Source organism: Centroberyx affinis, unplaced genomic scaffold (genome assembly GCF_046629955.1).
Source record: "Centroberyx affinis isolate AG114_WGS23_722 - 3 ecotype Tasmania unplaced genomic scaffold, CSIRO-AGI_Caff_v1 ptg000625l_1, whole genome shotgun sequence".
In the NCBI taxonomy this organism is placed as follows: domain Eukaryota; kingdom Metazoa; phylum Chordata; class Actinopteri; order Beryciformes; family Berycidae; genus Centroberyx; species Centroberyx affinis.
In genome coordinates this window covers 24,615-44,931 of record NW_027279254.1, presented here as the reverse complement: position 1 = coordinate 44,931, position 20,317 = coordinate 24,615, and the positions used below count along the sequence as shown (strand labels likewise).

The 20,317-nt window shown below is 43.0% G+C and overlaps 1 protein-coding gene across 1 annotated transcript; it reads right to left on the bottom strand.

Moving 5' to 3' along the window:
• Nucleotides 1–935: 935 nt before the first annotated feature.
• On the bottom strand, nt 936–20,317 carry LOC139643567 (attractin-like; the record flags this gene model as incomplete). The annotated part of the gene is made up of 5 exons (XM_071518741.1): nt 19,847–20,317; nt 9,788–9,871; nt 6,863–6,976; nt 3,782–3,910; nt 936–1,067 (listed from the first exon to the last, which is right to left on the bottom strand). Coding segments are annotated over exons 1-5 (737 nt in total), but the record flags the coding sequence as incomplete, so codon positions are not given.

Genomic DNA, 20,317 nt, shown 5'->3' with positions numbered 1-20,317 from the left:
CTCATTAAAACCTAAACACAGTTGTCTTTGCTTCATAAATATATTTTTATTTTATATTTTCATATAGTCATATGAAGCAATGAAATTAACACCCGCCGCGTGCCAAATGCTGGTCAAATTAGTCTTAGGCTGTACCACACTGGTGAGTCACTTTTTGAGTTGATTTAACTACCTTGGGTTAGACACAAGTCTTTGGTTTTTGCCTGTTCTCAAACTCTCCTGCTGGCCATCACACACTCTCTCTGACTGTGAGCGAATCAAATCAAAGCAAACAATCTCTGTATCAAACAGGCTCCTGATTGGCTGCCTGTCACGCTGCTCTACACAAAGCGGTAGCGTCTAAACTTTGGTTTTTCCGCTGCCTGATGGTTAACTAGCCTTAATTACAGTTTATATTATACTTTGTTGAAACTTAATGTTATTCCCATGCAGCAAGTCACTTCATGATGAATTACCTTACTTGGCCCAATGTAAAGGGAATTAACAAGTTTGAAATTAAAGCTCAAATCTGCTGTTGTCTCTTTAGTGTACCCGCTGCATACACAAAAATAGCACTGAAAATGGGTAGGGTGGCATATTTCCTTGAAAAACGTGTATTAATTATTTTGGCTGGTGAAAAATATTCTTGGCAGTTAAATTTATGGTTTATCAGTCGTTGGCAGGACAGCCAAAAAGTGAATTTCGGACAGTGCGTGCAAGCATACCACATTCCTCATTAAAGTGCTTATTTCAGTCAGTGAGAAGGTTGGCACGTGTGGGTCTGCTGAGGCCAACCCGACAACACTGTGGTTGTTCAGAGAAGCACAGGATGCGAGACAATTAGGTCGCACCACTGGCAGCGGTAGCAAAGCCGCAGTGCCAACCAACCTGCCACCCAGTCTTGCAGATACAGGTCTTGGTGTTGGCCTGGCAGCGGCCTCGGTCTGGATAGCTACAGTTGGCCAGGCAGTAGGGAATATCGCAGGCTTCCCCTTCCAGTTGGCTTCACACTCGCAGTACACCGAACCTGTGGAGTTCCCACGCGACACTCCCCCCGACCCGAACAGTCGTTGGGACACGTGTTCACCCTGGGAGTGAGAGTGAGAGTGAGAGTGAGAGAGAGAGAGAGAGAGAGAGAGAGAGAGAGAGAGAGAGAGAGAGAGAGAGAGAGAGAGAGAGAGAGAGAGAGAGAGAGAGAGAGAGAGAGAGAGAGAGAGAAATGAGGATTCAAATTCTGCCTGAAAATACACTCTGTGACCAAAACATCAGGAACACCTTCCTCAGATTGGGTTACACCCTCTTTGTGCAAGTCATGCCTCAGTTGTCTCAAGGCTTAAAGCTACAAATGCAACTTTTCCCTTGAGACAGCAAAAAGTGTATTGTTAGTCCCGGCTCCTCCCCTCGGTTGGTCAAGCGCCCGCCCAGACACTTGTCACTCATTTTAATGAGCCGTCTATTGTGAAATGACATCTAGCCTGAGGCTGAGGTAACCGACATCCACAAAGCCTCCACGGCTCTGAAGAACACAGCCAATCTGCAATATATAAAAAGACAGCAATGCCCTATTCTCACCATGTTTTTGAACGGGTTTTGTCTACTGCACAGTTAGCTTTGCTGTTCTTTCATTTCTACTGTTTTCACCATTGTTGCTGTTGCCATGACTTCCCTGCGCCTGATAGCCACAACTCTGCTCAGTGCTGGCCGGGCCAGACGACACACGCCCACAGCAAACGGTATATGAGCCAAAATGTTCCCAAAATCATGGAAAACCAATGTCAGGCAAATGAGGGGATTTATACAGTATGTACACATAAGGTCACAAATAGTCACAGACTGACAATTTATTGTTATTTTAATGAGAAAAAAGTTGCACATTGTAGCTTTAATTGTTTTGTTTTAACCTGTCCCCCTCATCTATATCATGACATCAAAAAGGGAACCAAACTTTTGCTTGAATCCTTGTCTATTTCAAGGAAAGAACAAATGTTCCCAATGTTCTCTGCACCAAGAGAAAACAAGCCAATGTCAAAACTTTTTGCTGTAAACTCTCAGAAAACACAATCGTATTATCCATCAGAGCGAGAGAGTGAAGTGAGATGTAAGGTTATCTTTTCTTTTTTTTTTTAAAAACTAGACCCAAACTCCTGAAGACAAACATGTTTGGGAGTGAGACAGTTGACACAAAGGGGCCTCATCGTTCTTTCATGTTCCTCAGGCAGCCTGACGGTTTGATGTTTCGGCTCCTCCGCCTCTCCCAGACACCAAAGACTGGGGGCCCGGGGGCACTCCGCTTTTATCTCAATCTCTGTTTTTCAGCCCAACTTCACTCCTATTGCCATGGCGACGATACCAATGAGCAGGGGGAAATTCGGGGGTCCATTGTGCCCTTTGCAGATGTTTGGGTGGGAGGGGTGGGGGCGGGGGTGAGGTTAAGGTTAGTAACACAGATTCTACTTTGGTTTTTCAAAATACCACTCACTTTTATGCCGGTGAAATGGAACAACATGCTCAGAGAAAATGACATTTTGGGCTCTTTTGATATTTTTGGTATGGACTACCTGGAGTTTTTCCACTGCGCATGTGCTGTACCCATACTGATCCTACTATTGGTATGGTACAGAACCAGTGCTGTCTTTTATCCATACTAGTCCTACTTTGGTTATTGTACAGTACTAGGACTCTCCCGTATCCATACTGGGCCTATCACGGGTGTGGTGCAGTACCAGTGCCATGCTGTACCCACACTGAGCCTATTATGGGTATGGTATAGTATCATTACTGGGCTGTAACCACGCTGGGTCTTCTATAGGTATGGTACAGTATCAGCACCAAGCGACCAAAACCACGGGTGAATTTTGAAGCCAATACGGAAGTGGCAGCAGGCAGCAATTCCTCTAACGTCAACATGGCGGCACCGACCGCAAACACGGCCCTTCAGAAGCCTATGGGTGACATCACACTCATTACGTCCATCTTTTTTTACAGTCTATGATCAGCACCATTTGAATTTCTATTGGAACACTGAGCAGATGTGTCTACTGCCTGCTTGTATCTAATGTAATGATGATGTTCCTGTCAGCAACCTTTGAAAGTAGGCTGGCACCAAATGTGTTTGGCAGCCTCACCCGCACACACACCAATCTGCACAAAACACAATGAAACACATGCCGCCACAGCGCGCCTGAATGGTATAGGAGGGTATTATTGTGCAATGAAAAAGCCATTACAGACTGAAGCAAATGGACAACATTATCTTATTGCTAAAACACTGTCAACCAGCCGTGCCAACGCAGGGGCTGAATCATGTAGTGTGATAGGTTTATATGCGTCATCATGTCCCAAGGATGAGTGTGAAGTGGGCCCATCACCGAAATAAATCTCAACAGCCAGTAAAACAGAAATAGTTGGTCAAAAGGCTGGTTTATAAAGGGATTCTCATTTCAGGACTCGGCATCATAACATAACATTTGCCATTTAGTGGATACTTTTATCCAAAGTGTCATACACTACCATGACTGTCTGTATTTACAGCATGCATGGAACCTGAAAGAACTTTAATCTTAAACCTTAAAATGTTAAAAACGTGTTCCTTGCATTTTCCTTTTTGCAAAAGGAAGAGGTAACAGAGAAACAATTTTTTTAGTGATTGAGTTTTGGGGAATTATCCAAAAGTGATGAGTGAATCCAAATTTTGTTTACATTTCAGAGGTTTCCCCGATCGGGTTAAGCCGTCCCAAAGCAAAAACACTTACATGAAATAAAAGGATTTTGATCGTTTGATCTACAGACGGGCCTCGCTCACCTGTAGGATATGTTGAAGCCGGTCAGGTTGTAGGCAGCGTCACTGAAGAAGTGCAGCAGGGCGTAGCCGGACTGGGACACCACCTCAGGAACCGTCTCATTCCCATAACGCTCAGGAACTATCAGACCACTGCAATGAAGAGAGGAGACAAACGGTGTCAGGCTGAAACGTGAATCATCATCCTCATAATGATTAGCAGATATGTAAACTGAGATATGTAAACAGTTTGAATGTTAGCCTGTTACTCAACTTTATATATACTGTTATAGAACTTTATATACACAGTTTATATTAGGGTTAGACTGTAACACTGGGCTGATATTGGCCTGTATTAAATATTGGCCAATCAATGGTATCCACTGTTGATATGATAGAGGTTTCTCCCTGACACCAGCTACATAAAAACAGCTGTAAAACCTGCAATGAAATGTTTTTTTTGCTCATTTTATTTTTTCATTTAATTTTGCAATTCATTTTTTTTGGTAAATTAATTCTTTATTTAAAGGCCTAATGTATCCCAGAGTTTCCCTGTTATTGAATATCATTGAATAAGGTGTGGCGGGTCACTCACACCTTAAAAAGCTGCTGACACTAAAATAATTTCATTAGTCTGGGTTTCAGTGGAGAGTTTTAGTGTCCCATGATGGTCTAAATGCAGTTTCAGAGGCTTTTCCACCCCGACAAAGAATACAATTATTATGGGGGGAAACACTAATTACTTAAAATAACATTTTTGGCATAGAAATTGTGAAATTTAAAGATATTGAATATCCACACAAAATATCATCTATCTGTGACTTCGGTCTAAAAATATTGGCATCTGCTTTCAAAAACACATCTGTCAAACCTTAGTAGATATGCGTCATTTGGTGCACAGTAATCTAAACCAGTTCAATGTCTGCACACACTTTTTATATCGATGGCCCCAGTGGGATTCATGTTAGTGTCAATGCTGTACCCATTGATCGATACAAGACCAGCTTCCCCAGGCTCTTAAAGACACGTGTCACATACATAAAGACACATGCCACTTGTTTCCAGCAGGAAATCAGTTAACCATACTCTCTGTACCAGTTTTGCCCCCCACCATGTGACAAGTGCCTGGGGAAGAACGATAACTACAAAATTTTAATTCAGAGTATGGTTTTGATACAACAGCAGCTTTGAATGCTACAGGACACTGAGAAAACAAGTTCTGTAGTAGTGACAGCTTTAAGTACCCACTGAACTCAGAAGAGAGCAGAGACAAAAACTGTCTCCAGGTCTGTAGGGGGCTCACTTTTCACCTACACAGCTTCCTGTGCGTGTCTTAGCACAGATTAGCAAATCATCACAAACAACGATGACTCATCCACTCGATCACATTGCAAAATGTTGAGCAAAATCCTTCTTTACTCCTTCCTAACTCATATCAACATGGCTCAAAACCATATGAGCTTCTCTACTTTGCTTCCTAACTAGCAATCAGCAACAAAAATGTAATGTAAATAATCTTTGGGCAATTAAAAACTTCCTCTGATATAAGATAACTGCAAAAAAGGTTGAGTGAAAGAAAATATTTAGATGTAAACAACTACATGCTTACCGTTTTAGCTATGTATTGCAGTTGAGTAACAAACTAGACACTATCCCATCCTCTAGGCTCTCTGGATGGATTTGGGGTTTATGGTTGAATTAAATTATATGGATTTATTCATAATTGTATTACAGCTATTTCTCCAGTTGTGCTGAACAGATTCTCCTTTGTCACACTGCTGTTCTATGTGCTATGACAACCGAAACCCCTTGGGTAATCAATGGTGATATTTAAAAAAATAATTCACAAATGAAGAAGCTCTTCATCTGTAAACTTCTTCATTTGTGAAGTTATGCGGTTCCTGTTTTCATCAGTATCCTAGGCACAAAACAAACTTCATGAACTTGTTTAAAAAAAAAGAACACTGTTGCTCAATACCAGAACTGTGACTGAGATACCAATACTAAGTTTGATATCTACAAATCCAATGTTACTATGATACCATGGCAAACAAGAAAAACCATCAAGCAATGCCACAGAACAACGGACACTGAGATGCTTTGACTTGGGCAGCTTTGCAGAGGGGTTTGGATGTTGGTTGGGTGTCCGTCTTTGTTAGCTCTCTAAGCTAAATCTAAGCTAAATAGTTCCATATTTCGCTCCTGGTATGAGTTTATCAATGGAATTCAGTTCAAGATGTGATGGACTGTTTGCTGCTGCTGTTCCATGTTTTCAGCTGTTTGACTGACTGCTGCGGCCTGCTGTCAAGAGCCAGACTGCAGCTCTGTCTATTCCAATCCTTCTTCCCCTTTTAACTATTCCAATACACACATAAAGTATATACCACCTCTGGAGGTGAAATAGAATTTCAGCTAGAAGAACACATTTGGTGAAAGTATGGAATGCTATAAAATTCAATGTTTCACAATTGTATTGAAGTAGTATCAAAATTTTGGTTACTGTGACAGCACAACCAACTACTAGTCCAGTCTACAGCACACCTACCTGAAGTCAAACCTAGACCTAACCTACCTGAAGTCAAACCTAGACTTCCTGAAGTCAAACCTAGACCTAACCTACCTGAAGTCAAACCTAGACCTAACCTATCTGAAGTCAAACCTAGAACTAACCTACCTGAAGTCAAACCTAGAACTAACCTACCTGAAGTCAAACCTAGACCTAACCTACCTGAAGTCAAACCTAGACTTCCTGAAGTCAAACCTAGAACTAACCTACCTGAAGTCAAACCTAGAACTAACCTACCTGAAGTCAAACCTAGACCTAACCTACCTGAAGTCAAACCTAGACTTCCTGAAGTCAAACCTAGAACTAACCTACCTGAAGTCAAACCTAGACCTAAACTACCTGAAGTCAAATCTAGACCTAACCTACCTGAAGTCAATACAGGTCCTACATTCCTAATGCATTGCTATGTGAAACCATACTACAAGTAGTTCTCCAAAGATCAAGGTAGATTTGCATGCAGGAAGTCCAGTCCACACAAAGCCTCCTTGCAATCAAATCTACACCAAACCGACCTAAAGTCAACTCCACAGCAGACCTACCTGAATGCAGCGAGGAGGGGGGCGTAAATGGAGTCTCCATCGTACACGTAGAGGTGGTCCCAACTGCACTCGGTCGCAAAGTGGTTGAACCGTAATCGTAGTATGGAGTTGGGCCTGCAAAGCACACAAAGAGGAAAGAAGAAGACCATGAGAATGTTTGTCTGGGTTGGATATCACTTCAATACTAACCAAACCTTGATATTAAAAGGCCTGTATTATCATAGCATCAGAAATATCACAAATACCACTTGCTTGACAACACCTTGTCTTGGTTGCATTAAGTTGGTGCCATGACAGTTCCTAACATCCAACATTATTTTGTCATTATTTTTCGGTGTAGCATTGCAATACCGCTTTGTATCTAATGCTGCGTTCCACTCAAAGTCGAAAGTCAGGAATTCACAACTGGTAGGTCGTAATTACAACCTCTGTGCCTTCCAGTGATCCAGCTCTGAAAAACCATGGGAGACACATGGATGCCAACAAGTTTTTCTTTGTCCAAATCTTGCAAAGTAGATCTAAACAGGCAACAATTATTAGCCTAATATTACTATTCCCATTTGATGTTATTTATCATTTATACACCGAAATTCCTGTAGCCTGCTGCACTTGATAGAATATTTGTGATCATGAATATCTCTGTAAAGGACCACAATTGTAATCTGTGATGTTATGAGAATGGACCGCCTGGCAATACTCCACTGGAAAAAGAGGCTAGATTAGAGGCTGACTTAGTTGACACATTGTTTGTTTGACATTATACACACACAATAAATTAATTTTATAGTAGTATTAACATTTATGATAAAACTTCTGTGGTAATTCACTGTGATATTACAAATGCAGCGGGCTATGTTTTTATGAGCTTGTTTCTATATTTTAATCACTGTGCAAAATGAATAAACTAAACTTTAGTGTAAGTCAATGGCTCAGTGTTTGTACAGTGAAGAGCAGCGGAAGGCAAATCAGGGAACACTAGCTTATTTGATGAGCTTTTGATTGCAGACATTCATGGGATTCCTGAAAGTCTCACCACTTCTAAATTTGGTTTGCAAAATCAAATCATTGAAAAGCAGCGGGAAGAAAAAAAGGCCCATTTTGTCTGTCTATGATGAGGACAAAATGGGCCGGAAATCTTATGAATAGTCATATTTTTCCCCCTGCAATTTTTTTTTTAGAAAAAAGTGGTGGTCCACCCCTCCCCAAGCAGCTGGATAATTGGGGGATGGCGGTAGCCTAAAGGTTAGATTAGAGAAATGAGCTTGTGACCGGAAGATTAAAGGGTCAAATCCAAGGACTGGCTGAAGAGATCTGAACGACTAACTTTCTATCTGTGGTTGTACTGGGCAGTTCCCATGTGTGAATGTATGTAACTGTATGAATGAGAAGCAGACTGTTGCTGAAAAAGAACATGCATGCTTGGCAAAACCATTCCCTGGATATATAAAGGTTTAAAAAAAATACACCCACATATTTGTTAGAATATAATGTGCACTATCAGGACAGTCAGGCATGTAGCCACATTTTACAACCACTTTCTAAATTATGTCTCTGTCTCATCACTTTCTGCCCAGCGGGTGGAGTCACTTAGGCCACTCAACACAAATCCAACACACTTAACTGCAGAGGGAGCTTTTTAAGTCTCAAAGTGGATGTGTGTCAGTGCTTATTAAATCAGACATTTTTTCCCCTTTTAACACATTCTTGTGGTTTTGACGCACACAGTGCATGTGTCACTACATTAACCCCCTGTTAAGAGCATGCCGAGATCTCACGACTGCATATAAATGTGCCATCAGTGTGTAATGAAAATGCTGGCTGGCAGCGTGGCCTAGTGATTAGAGAGACCTTCCTGTAGCAGGAAGGTCAAAAGTTCAATCCCCTCCACAGCCGCCTGTCCTGTCCAAGTGTCCTTGAGCAAGACGCCTTGAACCCCAACCTGCCCGCTCATGCTAAATCCCTCTGAATGAGCGTTGGCTAAATGCCTGAAATGCAAATGTAATCAAGCAGTTTATGGTTTGAATGAGCTAGCAGTCCAAGAGATGAAGAATCATCGCTGTTCTGAATCGATACTTTGCGGAGTGGTTATGCTGACTGAAGACAACAGAGGAAGGATATTGAATTTCTCACACAGTTACTTTGCCATTAGTTCTGTCCATCCACTTCTGGGTAAATTCCTAATGCTGGATCTCTGTGAAAGATTGCAGTGTAGACTGTGCACAAAACAATCATTATGACCGCCTTCATAATATTGAGTTGCAGCCCTAATTATCACAATCCATCTTTCAACCGTCCCAAGGTTCAGACATCCTTCTTTAACCCGTTTCCTTCATGGCAGAATATTGTATTTAATGTGTATTTAATAGGTGAAATCAATGAGAGATCGTAGCTTTCACCTGGTCCGTCTATATCATGGAAGATTAGGTGGAACTGATCAGGCCTTCGTCAAACAGTAACTGCAAAGTCTTTTTTATGGTTTGTTTCAGTTACTTGGATGCCAAATGTGTGGAGTTTGTCAATTAGGACAATAAAACGAGAGCCAGAAAGGTTAGAAATTATTTGAAAGTCAATTTAGATTAGTTGGCACCTGCCACCATTTGGACTGTCCTAATGCGGTACACCTCACCCATCGGGCACTCCAAGCGTTTTAAAACAAATACTAAGAATACTTATAAAAATACTACTTCACCTAGTTCTGTTCCTAATGCTGTTACGGATGGCTGCACACTCAAAGATCTATTGAACTAATTAAGGAACTTAGCTACTGTCAGAGCCAAATTTTCAAGTCAAGGCGCTCCAAGAAAGCCTCGGAGAACTTGTTCCAAAATGTATGTGGAGCAGCCTAATTGGTGCCAAATCCTGTCCAAATCCAGTGTTGCATTCGCGCCCCTAGGGTTGCATCTGCGCCCCTGCTGATCAACTTACTGTCCCTCGATGAGCCAGGTGCACTTGGTCTTGTACTTATAGTTTCCTGGTCCGTCGGTCAGATAGCCAGAGGGCCCCGTCAGCCTGAGAGGGAGGGACAAGAGAGGAGAGTCAAGGTTACAAATGAAGACGGAAGAGTTTCATTCCACACAAGATTATATAGCAATATTAAATAGCAATAATTCCAGAAACTATGTTCTCTACTGTGAGTCTGGGTATGATGGTGATGGTGATGCAGTATGAGGCACAGCCAAGTACCAGCATTAGCATCACTGAATCACCCACAATCAGGAAAGCTCAGCAAGGGTATTATGGCTTTTATGCAACAAATATCAACACATGTTCTGTCTGTTCTGTTCTGTTATTCAAAATAGTGCGTATACATTAGAATAAAAAGCAGGACAAAGAAAAGAAAGAGACAGCAAACTGGTTACCATGTGAGTTGGCATAGCAACAAACACAGCGATACTTCATGAGATTCAACATAACTCGAACACGTCTTTGACCAATCAGACTGCTGATTGTTTAATGGAAAATCAGTTTAAATTAATCAATGTTGTCAACTAATTACTGATTGCTTTAAGGTGCATTAAGTAATCAATGACTTCTATCGACCTCTATCGACAAACAGTAGTAAGTGCAACAACATCATCAGGTCTCTGGCACAGGTGAAGTAATGGTTGAGTCATTAGTATTGCTCAACCATCTTATTGCCCCTTTAACTGAATATACCTCTTGTATTATTACCACAGAAAATCTTGATTGCTGACATAAAAGTTTATAAGGATGTTTACTCAAAGTCAGTTGACGTGTGAACTTTGCTGCCACAGTACTGGTATCTTTGTCATGTCATTATCTAGATTTTTGGACTCAAAATTCAGGCAACAATTGACAGTGATATGGAATGAAAACACACGAATCATTACCCATAATGTTTTTACACAAGGGCCAGTCAGCAGACCAGCAGCAGCAAAGGTAAACACTAACTTCTGCCACATCACTTTCTAGTTTATGCAGCTTAGTGGTTGAGCAAGCAGCAAATAGGAGAGTTAAAGGGTTGAGAATGATTAAACCTCACAGCAAATTATTATCTGACACCGACACCACGACTTGCAGCCACAAACACTGTAATAGTACAGTATGGTGCCTGGCCTCTGTTATTGCCTGATCAATTCCAGCTTGATGACACGGCAGCAAAGAGGAGGTGAATTACACAGGGGACACTTACATGCAGTCATAGATTGTATCATTATCTGTCTAGGTCTCAAGGTGCAGTGACTCGGCTACACACCCAGCTGCAGTTTGGTTCCAAAACAGTCTCTCAGCTCCGTTTCAGACCGGAGTCTACTGAGCAACATGGGGAGAACACACTCCTCCATTGTTCAGCTGCCAGACTCGACAAAACAGAACTTGAACAACAACAAATCACTGCACAAAAATGTAAACATTTTTCACTGCAAATAATACTTGCATTCAATACAAACCCAACATTTTGCCAAAAGAATGGCTTCGTTGGTGTAAACCATCTTTTGTCGAAACATGTTGTTTATGTATTGCATTTAAGTATTACTAGTGCAGTGCCCGTTCAAAACATGCCTGTTCGGAACGGGCCGGTTGCTTGGCCTCCGGTATTGCTGCTTGCAGCTTTCTCGAGAACCGCTCATCCAAACAACTTCACACTCGACACTGAGCTTCCAGTCGCTCGCTTTGAGCCCCGCCGCTGCACAGAGCGCTGTTCGCTTGTTTATTCAAAGTTTATTATATATTGAACGTGTCGCGTGTCCAATAAGACACTGCACGTCCTTGGGTCCCCAGCAATACACCCACCAAGTGTGAAGTAGATCGGACGAACGGTTCTCGACATATGCGAAGGACACACATACAGACAGAGGTTCCTTGCTTTATAGTATGATTTGCAACAAGGCTACAAGTGTGTTGCAACTTCTTGTTATTCAAAACTTCAGTCTTGCTACCATAGCAGCCAACATGCAGGCCAGTAGCCCCAGCTGTGTGTGCTGGGAGGCTCAAGGTCCAAAGCCAAGGGTGTTGTTAAGTTAACAACAACTTTACAGGCCAAGAATATGATGCTATACTGTAACAATGCTCTTGTGCTATCTCTTCCACTTGTGGATGGAGCAATTCATCCGACATGCCACCTAAAAAGTCAGTAAGAAGTCAATGAAAAGTTTCACTCCAAAAGTTGTGAAACATAAATTTGGTTTCATATCCAGACTTCGGAACAAGCACCTAGCCTAATTTGTGATAATTTGCGACCAGCTTGGCGCTTGGAGAAGGCGTGGCGGTCACATCACATTGTTTTATTACAGTCTGTGGCTTCAATCAGGAAGCTGAACTCCTATAACAACGAAAACATTACTCTAGGCTGTATATTCATTTAGAGCTGACAAGGCAGATAACAAACTAGGCTAGAGAGCAATTGAACCCAGAGAAAAAGTGTGCTAAAATACAGCCTAAAAACAGAGCAAAAACAGAGTAATATTCTTGTAGTATTACTATTTAGCATGTCTGTAGTGAGGTTTCATTGGTTTCAATTGGGAAACTGAAATTTTGACACAATACATAAAGAGATCACCATACATATTGATCATATCTATACACAATTTTCTTTATTTTGTGTAGATATACCCACAAGGCAAGAAGTGTAAGAAGAACGTAACTCAAAGTGAAGCAGCAGTCAGGCTCATTGGGTCTTTAAAGCTTTTTGAAATTTCTGGTACCGACCGACCCGGTGATACTAGCTGCTGGCACCTACTCTGCCCACTCTCTGCACCCATGGCACACCTGATCATCCTGGAATGGGGATCCCACGCTTTGAGAAGAGTTTGACCTTGTTCTCAGTGAGGGTCTGAGGTTGGGGGGTGTCGTTTTCATTTACCATTTCATAACGTGGGTGTTGTGAAGCCCTTTGAGACTGTAACTATGCTTAAGGGCTATTCAAAAAAACTTGACTTGAAAAGATGATGGACAGCACACAGTTCAAAGAAAATATGGCAAACATATAAACAAGAACTGTAGGTTACACTAGTCCTTGTTTTACAAAACAACAACACTCCTACAGACAGGAACCTCAATATTTTAGTACTATTGAAAGAAATGCATATATACTGTTTTGGAAATGAACTCTTCAGATGAATAATTCTCTCAAGAACTAAGGCTGACTAACTGAACCATTTCTCCCCTCAAGTTTCCCCCCCGAGGAGCTAAAACCAATCAGCGAACAAACACAAGGCTTTTCTGAATATCACCGGCTCAGTGTTTCTATTGAACGTGTTTTAAGAGCAGTTCCATCCAGCTCCTGTTCACATGGCGGGTCTCAGTGGTTAGCTAACGAGTACACTAACGCTGTAATTACAGAACGCACAGTGCTAATACCGCCCGGCCTATGGGGAGTGTCAGCTAGCAGACAAACAGGGCTCCTCAGAGGCTGCGAGGCTCTGGACTTCCTTGGTGAAAAAAGCTAAACACAACTCCCACTCATTTCATTAGCCTACTGCAAAATAACTGCAGTATTTTCTCTGTATTCATCTGGCAGTGGTGTTCCACTTCTAAAGAAAATCTAAGATTAAAATAAAAGTATAATGTAGCCAATTATCCCTCTAAAACACAAAGAACGATGATCCTAATAGAGTTATAGGCCTATACGATCCTAGAATTTGCTTTTATTATGATAAACCATTCAAAGAACGTTTTAAGCAATGCAACGTGCACTAGAAACATAACTGGGACCAAAACAGGAGTGGATGTACAACCAAATCTAAATGTAACCCCCAAGCAGCGAGTACTGCTGCATAAAATTAGAGGAAACACTGATATATTAGTGTTAATTTCAGTGATTATATTCTACGCCTTCAAAATGCCAACTGTCACACTGAACAGAGGGTGGAAAATGTCCTGAGATCAAGGACAAGCTGACAAGCATCTGTATTTTCCGTTATTAGACACACATCAATACAAGCAGATCTTTGCATTTCTGTGACATCCAACAACTGCTTGTTCTCATGCAAACAGCGCTGTGGCAGCAGTGCCAAGCAGTCTGCAAATGGCAAATCTGTGCAGCATGAGAGCAAGGCAAACATGATTTCTCATTCTGAGGCGACGAGAGTCCTGTTCGGAGACACAGACTAGCAGGAAAAAGAGCACGACTAGACAGAGAGTAAATACTACAGTGGCAATGGGATTTTCCCCATCATGCTGTTTGGTCGTCTGATATAGAAGTCAGGTTTGACTGTTGGTGCCATGGTCCTGTGTAGCACAGCGGCACTGACACTGCCACAGTTAGGGGTTCAAATCCCTTTTGTAGCTCGATGGGTACAGCATATTGTCAGGGGCAGGGACACACATACTAAAGAAAGATGCACTCAAGATACTTTAAGGCGCTTTCAATCGAAAGTAGAGCTGCAACGATTAATCGATTAGATGTAAACTATTAAATTAATCGCCAACTATTTTGGTAATCGATTAATCGGTTTGAGTAATTTTTTAAGAAAAATAAGTCAAAATTTTCTGATTCCAGCCTCTTAAATGTGAATATTTTCTGGTTTCTTTACTCCTCTATGACAGTAAACTGAATATCTTTGGGTTGTGGACAAAACAAGACATTTGAGGACGTCATCTTGGGCTTTGGGAAACACTGATCCACATTTTTCACCATTTTCTGACATTTTATAGACCAAACAACTAATCGATTAATCGAGAAAATAATCGACAGATTAATCGACAATGAAAATAATCGTTAGTTGCAGCCCTAATTGAAAGTGCCTTAAAGTGTCCCGGCTGTCCACCAAATGCCATTTGTTGCAACTGTTGACAGCAAATGTGCAGCCTGCTCTCCTTAACATGGCCGTGTCAACATGCAACACTCTAGAGATAAGTTGACAGAAAATGGCAAGTTACTCAGCAACTGTGATGGAGGAGGACTGTGGACCCAACATGGCTGGCAGTGAATCAGCAAAGGCTGTATACCAAAAACATGCTCATAAAGACACAGCCATTCACATTTTGCCACAAGTCTTTCATATATCATAAATGCTGGCCATTTTTCCAGTCTTTGTGCATTTTACACCTCGCTCTGTCTTTGGGTTTTGAGTTAAAGCTGCATTAGGCAATATTTTTATGTAAAAATAAAACCATCTTATCAGCCTAAATCTCAAAGTGGGGCTGCGATAGAGGAGAGCTTCCCCACTAATTGAGATGTCATAGATTCTCCCTATTTGGCCAAAATAAATTCTGGCGTCAGTATGGACACTTGTGAAGAACATTAGATCTTTTCCTCTCTCATCCCTTTGGTATAAAGCGATATAAAGCATCTGGGTTGGTAAATATGAGCGTGCTGTGTGCAGTTTACTGATGTCACCTTACAAGATTTCTGGGGTTTGAAATTCACATTTTTCAAACAGTTACCTCTCGTTTCCATTCTGCTCCATCCTGCATTCACCACTGAAACTTTCTAAACTCCATCTACGGCTCTCACATTTAAGGGATGGGAAAGATCTCTCTACCTCAACCAAATACAAACAGCACTTGGGACCTTCAGCCTCTGCAGAGGGTTGGCAGCCCGGTCTCTCTGCAGGGCCGACAGTCTCCTGGGCGTCACAGGTGTTCACAAGAAGACTGCCTTCAAAAACCACCACAGGTTCCACAGAGGGTCTCAGGAGAGCTGTGGGCTGGTCTGTAGACTACACAGGCTAGTTGGACAGAAGCTGAGGACTGATAAACCCTGGGCTGGGTCACCTAGGATAGGGCGTCTGGTGCTGAAAGACCCCAGGTACATCACTGATGATGTGCAACACAAAACAAACACAAAATTCACCAGCCATCTAAATAGAATAGGACCTCCAACTGATGTCTGGTTTCCTGCCACAGTGGATGGTAGAGGAGACGGCCACAGTCAGCAGCATTTATCAGCATTTGGTCGGTGGACGGTGTTATACACCCAGATCCAGGCGCAGAAGAAAATGTATTCATAAACCAATGTCAGTGATATATAGTATGGCCTTTAGCTTAATATCCCTCGATGATGAGCAAGGAATTCAGTCAGTTCATTACTCGCATTACTCACAGGGTTAAACATTAATTGCTTTATGAGTTAGGGCTGGTGCTGGGAAATGGACACGCGACAGAGTGGGAGTGGCTTACACCGCTTGTAAACGGCACAGACAAGGCATTTATTCACCACCACCGCGTCCCTCTGCAAAGAAAACTGGCTGATATCCCCATTCCGCTACAAAACAAACCGATCTCGGCAACAGCTCCGTCTCCATCCGTCTCACTCAAAGACAAACCGTCTCGTGTCTTTGGGGCTCTTTAGGCCAACAAGCATAAAGCTGGCTTTTGCAGCCATAATCTGATCAAAGCGTGAATATGGGATATGGTTCAGTCTCATGGCAACACTGATCAAAATTATAAACAGCAGTTATGGCTATGATTTATATTAACTGGCTGAAGGCAGATTTTAAAATAAATACCATAATTAACAGTGTACTGTTTTGGGCACAGATGTCAGAGGCTCCACAGAGTGTCCTGAACTCAGCAGGTTCAGGCTTAGTTCAGCGGGTAAAGCATGGCACTAACTCTGATTTCACAGCATCCACCAATGCAAAAAATGCAAGCACTCATGGTACTGTAAGGCACTTTGGATAACATATGCAATTTGATGGGCACTTTTATGTTATGTTTGGTTTGTTATGCTTGTTATGCGAAATAAACCGGTGGATGCCTTTTTCCCCAAGAGTGCCTTACAGTACCATGAGTGTGTACATTTGCAGCATGGGTGTCCCAGTGGGAGTTGAACCCTTAATCCTGGTAATGTTATTACCATGGTCTGCCCATTGAGTTACATGGGGAAGAGAAGCCCTTCCTCAGGCTGTGTTAGCACCATGCTGTACTCCTTTGAGCTACACAGGACCACAACTCCTGGGGAAATCTTCCCAGACGAAAAAGGAAGACTCAATCTCAAAACACCCCGGTCTGTTTTTTTTTTCCTCCCGTCATATTGATGTTGTGGTCCGCGCCGCTCCTTTGGCCCTCATGGCGAGCTGCGACTCCATCTTGGCACTCCTTGGCAGTGTACAACGCTGCCACAGAAAGCTGCTTTTACTAGCATTCAACCAGCTTTGTATGGTGGCATTGTCTGTATGCTAAACACGGCCTCAGACCACAGGCTCATCCCCGAAAAACTATCGGCCCTTTGACCGCAAAACAAAACAACACCGCTCTGATTTCAGGCAAATCTGGGATCACAGAGTGGTAAGTTTAGCATTCCATTAAGTGACAATTAGCCTAATGGGTTGGGGTAAGTAGAACCTCCAGAGCTGCACTGATAATGTGGTATGGTGGCCTGGGAGTGCTGAGGTCTAAGCCTATAAACATTATAGGTTAATGCCCTGCTGTTATTAGTGAGGTTCAGGGTGAAGGGTAGGGTCAGACAACCACTCCTCCATCAGACAGACTTCGCCGAAACTTCCCTGACAGCACGGACAGATGGGAAGACCGGGTGCCATTTTCCCACGTTTCAAAACGATAGGCTTTTAGAATAGGACAAGACTATGAAATGATGCTCTGTTACCTCCCAAAGTGGCTGGCAGAGTAGACAAACTTGCCAGCCACAGACAACATTTACCAGCGTGTGGCTTGTGATGATTTCCCACAGTGACCGAGGCTGTTTCAATTGATTCTGGAGTGCCTTGGGTTCCCAGTTTTTTACCACAACTAAGACAACCCATTTCATCCAAACAGCACTCAACCCTGCCATTCGGAAACATTAGACACTGTGTAACATTCCAGCCTCCATTCTACCTTTTCAGACAAGGTCAGTAATTGGCTGTTCTAATGTGCTTCAAAGGGACTGTAAATAGTTCCAACTTCCCCCTCCTTGACCGCAGCCGATGTTCTGATGCTGCATAACACTGCAGGCCTCCCTGCTTTGCTTTATGACCTGGCTGGCAGGCTGGCTGGCACTGAGCTGAGACAGCATGAGACAGAGTGTTGAATAAATAAAGGACAAAATGCCCTGGATCTCCTAAAAAACAGTTAGCCGAGGCCGGGCTATAGGGTACAGCCTGATGGACTTTTAGCGGCACAGACCTGCTAGCTCATCACAATCTTGGAACAAGATCAGCTTGCTCAACAAACAGAAAAAGAAGTAAAGTAGAGATATTAGATTTCTGCTTTGGGCTAAAAGATGGCTCATTAATCAAAGATATGTTGTAAGGGCAGGCCCAGTCTGAGTTATGAGAGGAATATTTTTCTCTGATGAAAAACCTCTGTGTTTATGTGTATAGGAGGGATGTGCAGAAGGGCGCACTCTTGTGTAAACTCGCCAACAGAGTAATCATCATTGATTTTATCTAAATAAAGCTGTTGTGAGTGTTGTAGGACAATTTCTACACAAGAACCTCACTGACACAAACCCCAGTAATGTGAACTGACAAATTAATGGGAACTGAGAACAAAATATGCAGCGATGATTGCTTGATTATTCTCATCAATAGATGCTAGACACCTTTTAATTGCATACTGCGTTTGCCAACAGACGGTATCTAGTGTCACCATCCCTTGTGATATTTAACTAAGGTGAGCGCCTACACAGAAACCTGGCTTGGATGTGGGAGGAAAGGGGGTGAGTGTTATTGGTTTTATCAAGTGGCCACCTCCCTCCCTCCCACCTCTCAGATGTTTCAATGAATTAGACTACAACACTCTTAGATGGCTCAACTGTAAACTGCACAGGGCGCTTTACAATAGGTGTTAGTGCATTACAGTTATCTGAATACTCCAGTGGTCCCAGTCCTTTGGGTCAGAACCAGCAACGTTTGCCATATTTCAGAGTCCTGCCAAGCCAGACAACAAGAAACAGTCCCTAATCCACACTCCCTGCTGGGGCAACTAGTACCTCTGGTTCCTCTTCAGCAGAGAGGACACTGACAATTCACTTTGCCTCTTCACAAAATCCACCCATGTACCCAAATTGGGCGTAGAAAGCAACGGCTAAACCCTCATCAGGCTATTAGAGAGCGCTGGAAGTGAAAGAAAGACCCATCCATGGAGGGGTTTGAGTGAGCCAGCAGCCCAGGCCAACCAGCGGCATCTTCCAACTGAGAACAAGCTATGTTCAACAATGATGTCATGTGTGTACAAGACTGGAACGATGCCACTTTGGGTGAGTGAACGACTGGTTAATGTAATGCACAAACAGCGACTAGAAAACCTCATTTCCTGGAGAAATGTGTGGGCTAGCTGTACGGTAATGTGGATAAGCCACAGTAGTAGCACTAATACTAGTAGCAGCAGCTAGCAGCAGCCTGTGTATGTGTGTGTGTGTATGTGAGCAGCTCGCCTGCCCCAGAGTTCATGTCAGTTGGTGACATCACCTGTTCTGAACATACCATCATTGGTGTGTGTTGGGTTTGTTGGAAAAATAGTTGGTTAAGTATTTTAACAAAGTAAAAGTCTGATGAAAACGTTGAACGTTGGCAACACAGTTCACAACACAATGCTACAAGATGAAAGTGAATGGTGAAGGTGAAAGTGAAAGAAGTGAATGGAGTTTCTAGCATTAAGTATGTGGGAGGAGATAGCGCCTACAGTTAGCCTACTAATAAGAAATGTCAATTTCATATATGAGCTAACGTTAGCCCATATTAGTGGGCTTGCTTGCAGCTAGCCCACTATTGAAGCCCAGTCTTGGCAAACCGTCAGCCACCTACCACCACATATCATCCACAGCCACATGCATACAGTCTAGCCCATATCATTAAATACATGTCTGTGTTTGGATCGAGGAAGACTGAAACAACTGCGTTAATTTCACAATTGTGGCCCTGGAGTAGCGTTAGTAGTTAGTAGTAACGTTAGTAGTAGTAGTAGACAGACCGCTTTCTCTGCCTCAGGTTGTGTGCACTGCTCTGCATCTCTGAACTAACAGTCTGGACTCTGAATGAGCAATGATTTGGCACAGGAGAACCAGACGGGCATTAGGTAGATACAAAACCAATCTCATTGATAAAAAGCAGGTTTATTCTGTCGGTGTGTTCACTGTACCTGAATCGCCCTCCGCAGTGCTGGCATTGGTCCCCAACCCAGCCTGGGAAGCACACACAGTTGCCAGTAGCGGTGTTGCATTGCCCGTTCATGCAAGGTTTGTCGCATTCTTTCGCCTCGGTGAAGCCCGGCAGCCCGGAGAGCAGCCCGATAACCGAGAGAAGGAGCGCCGTTTTCAGCATCGAGCCGCGGGGGCTCGTCTCCGTGAGACCGCGGCTCAGGCTCAGGCTCCGGCTCCGGCCAAAGCCCGAGCAGGCCCGCCGTGTCGCCCCGTCCATTCTCTCACAAAAGATGGCTGCTTGAGGCAGTCGCTCCGCGGCTTTGGGGATAGCAGCCCAACGCGCTGGCCGGTTGTGGAGCTCCGCTGCTTGTCGGAAGGTAAGCTGTGACTCTGGAAATACCGTACGCTCTCTTTGTTGTGACAGGTCTTAGTCGGTTACTTGGTTTACATCTTCCCGGTGGTTAGCTATG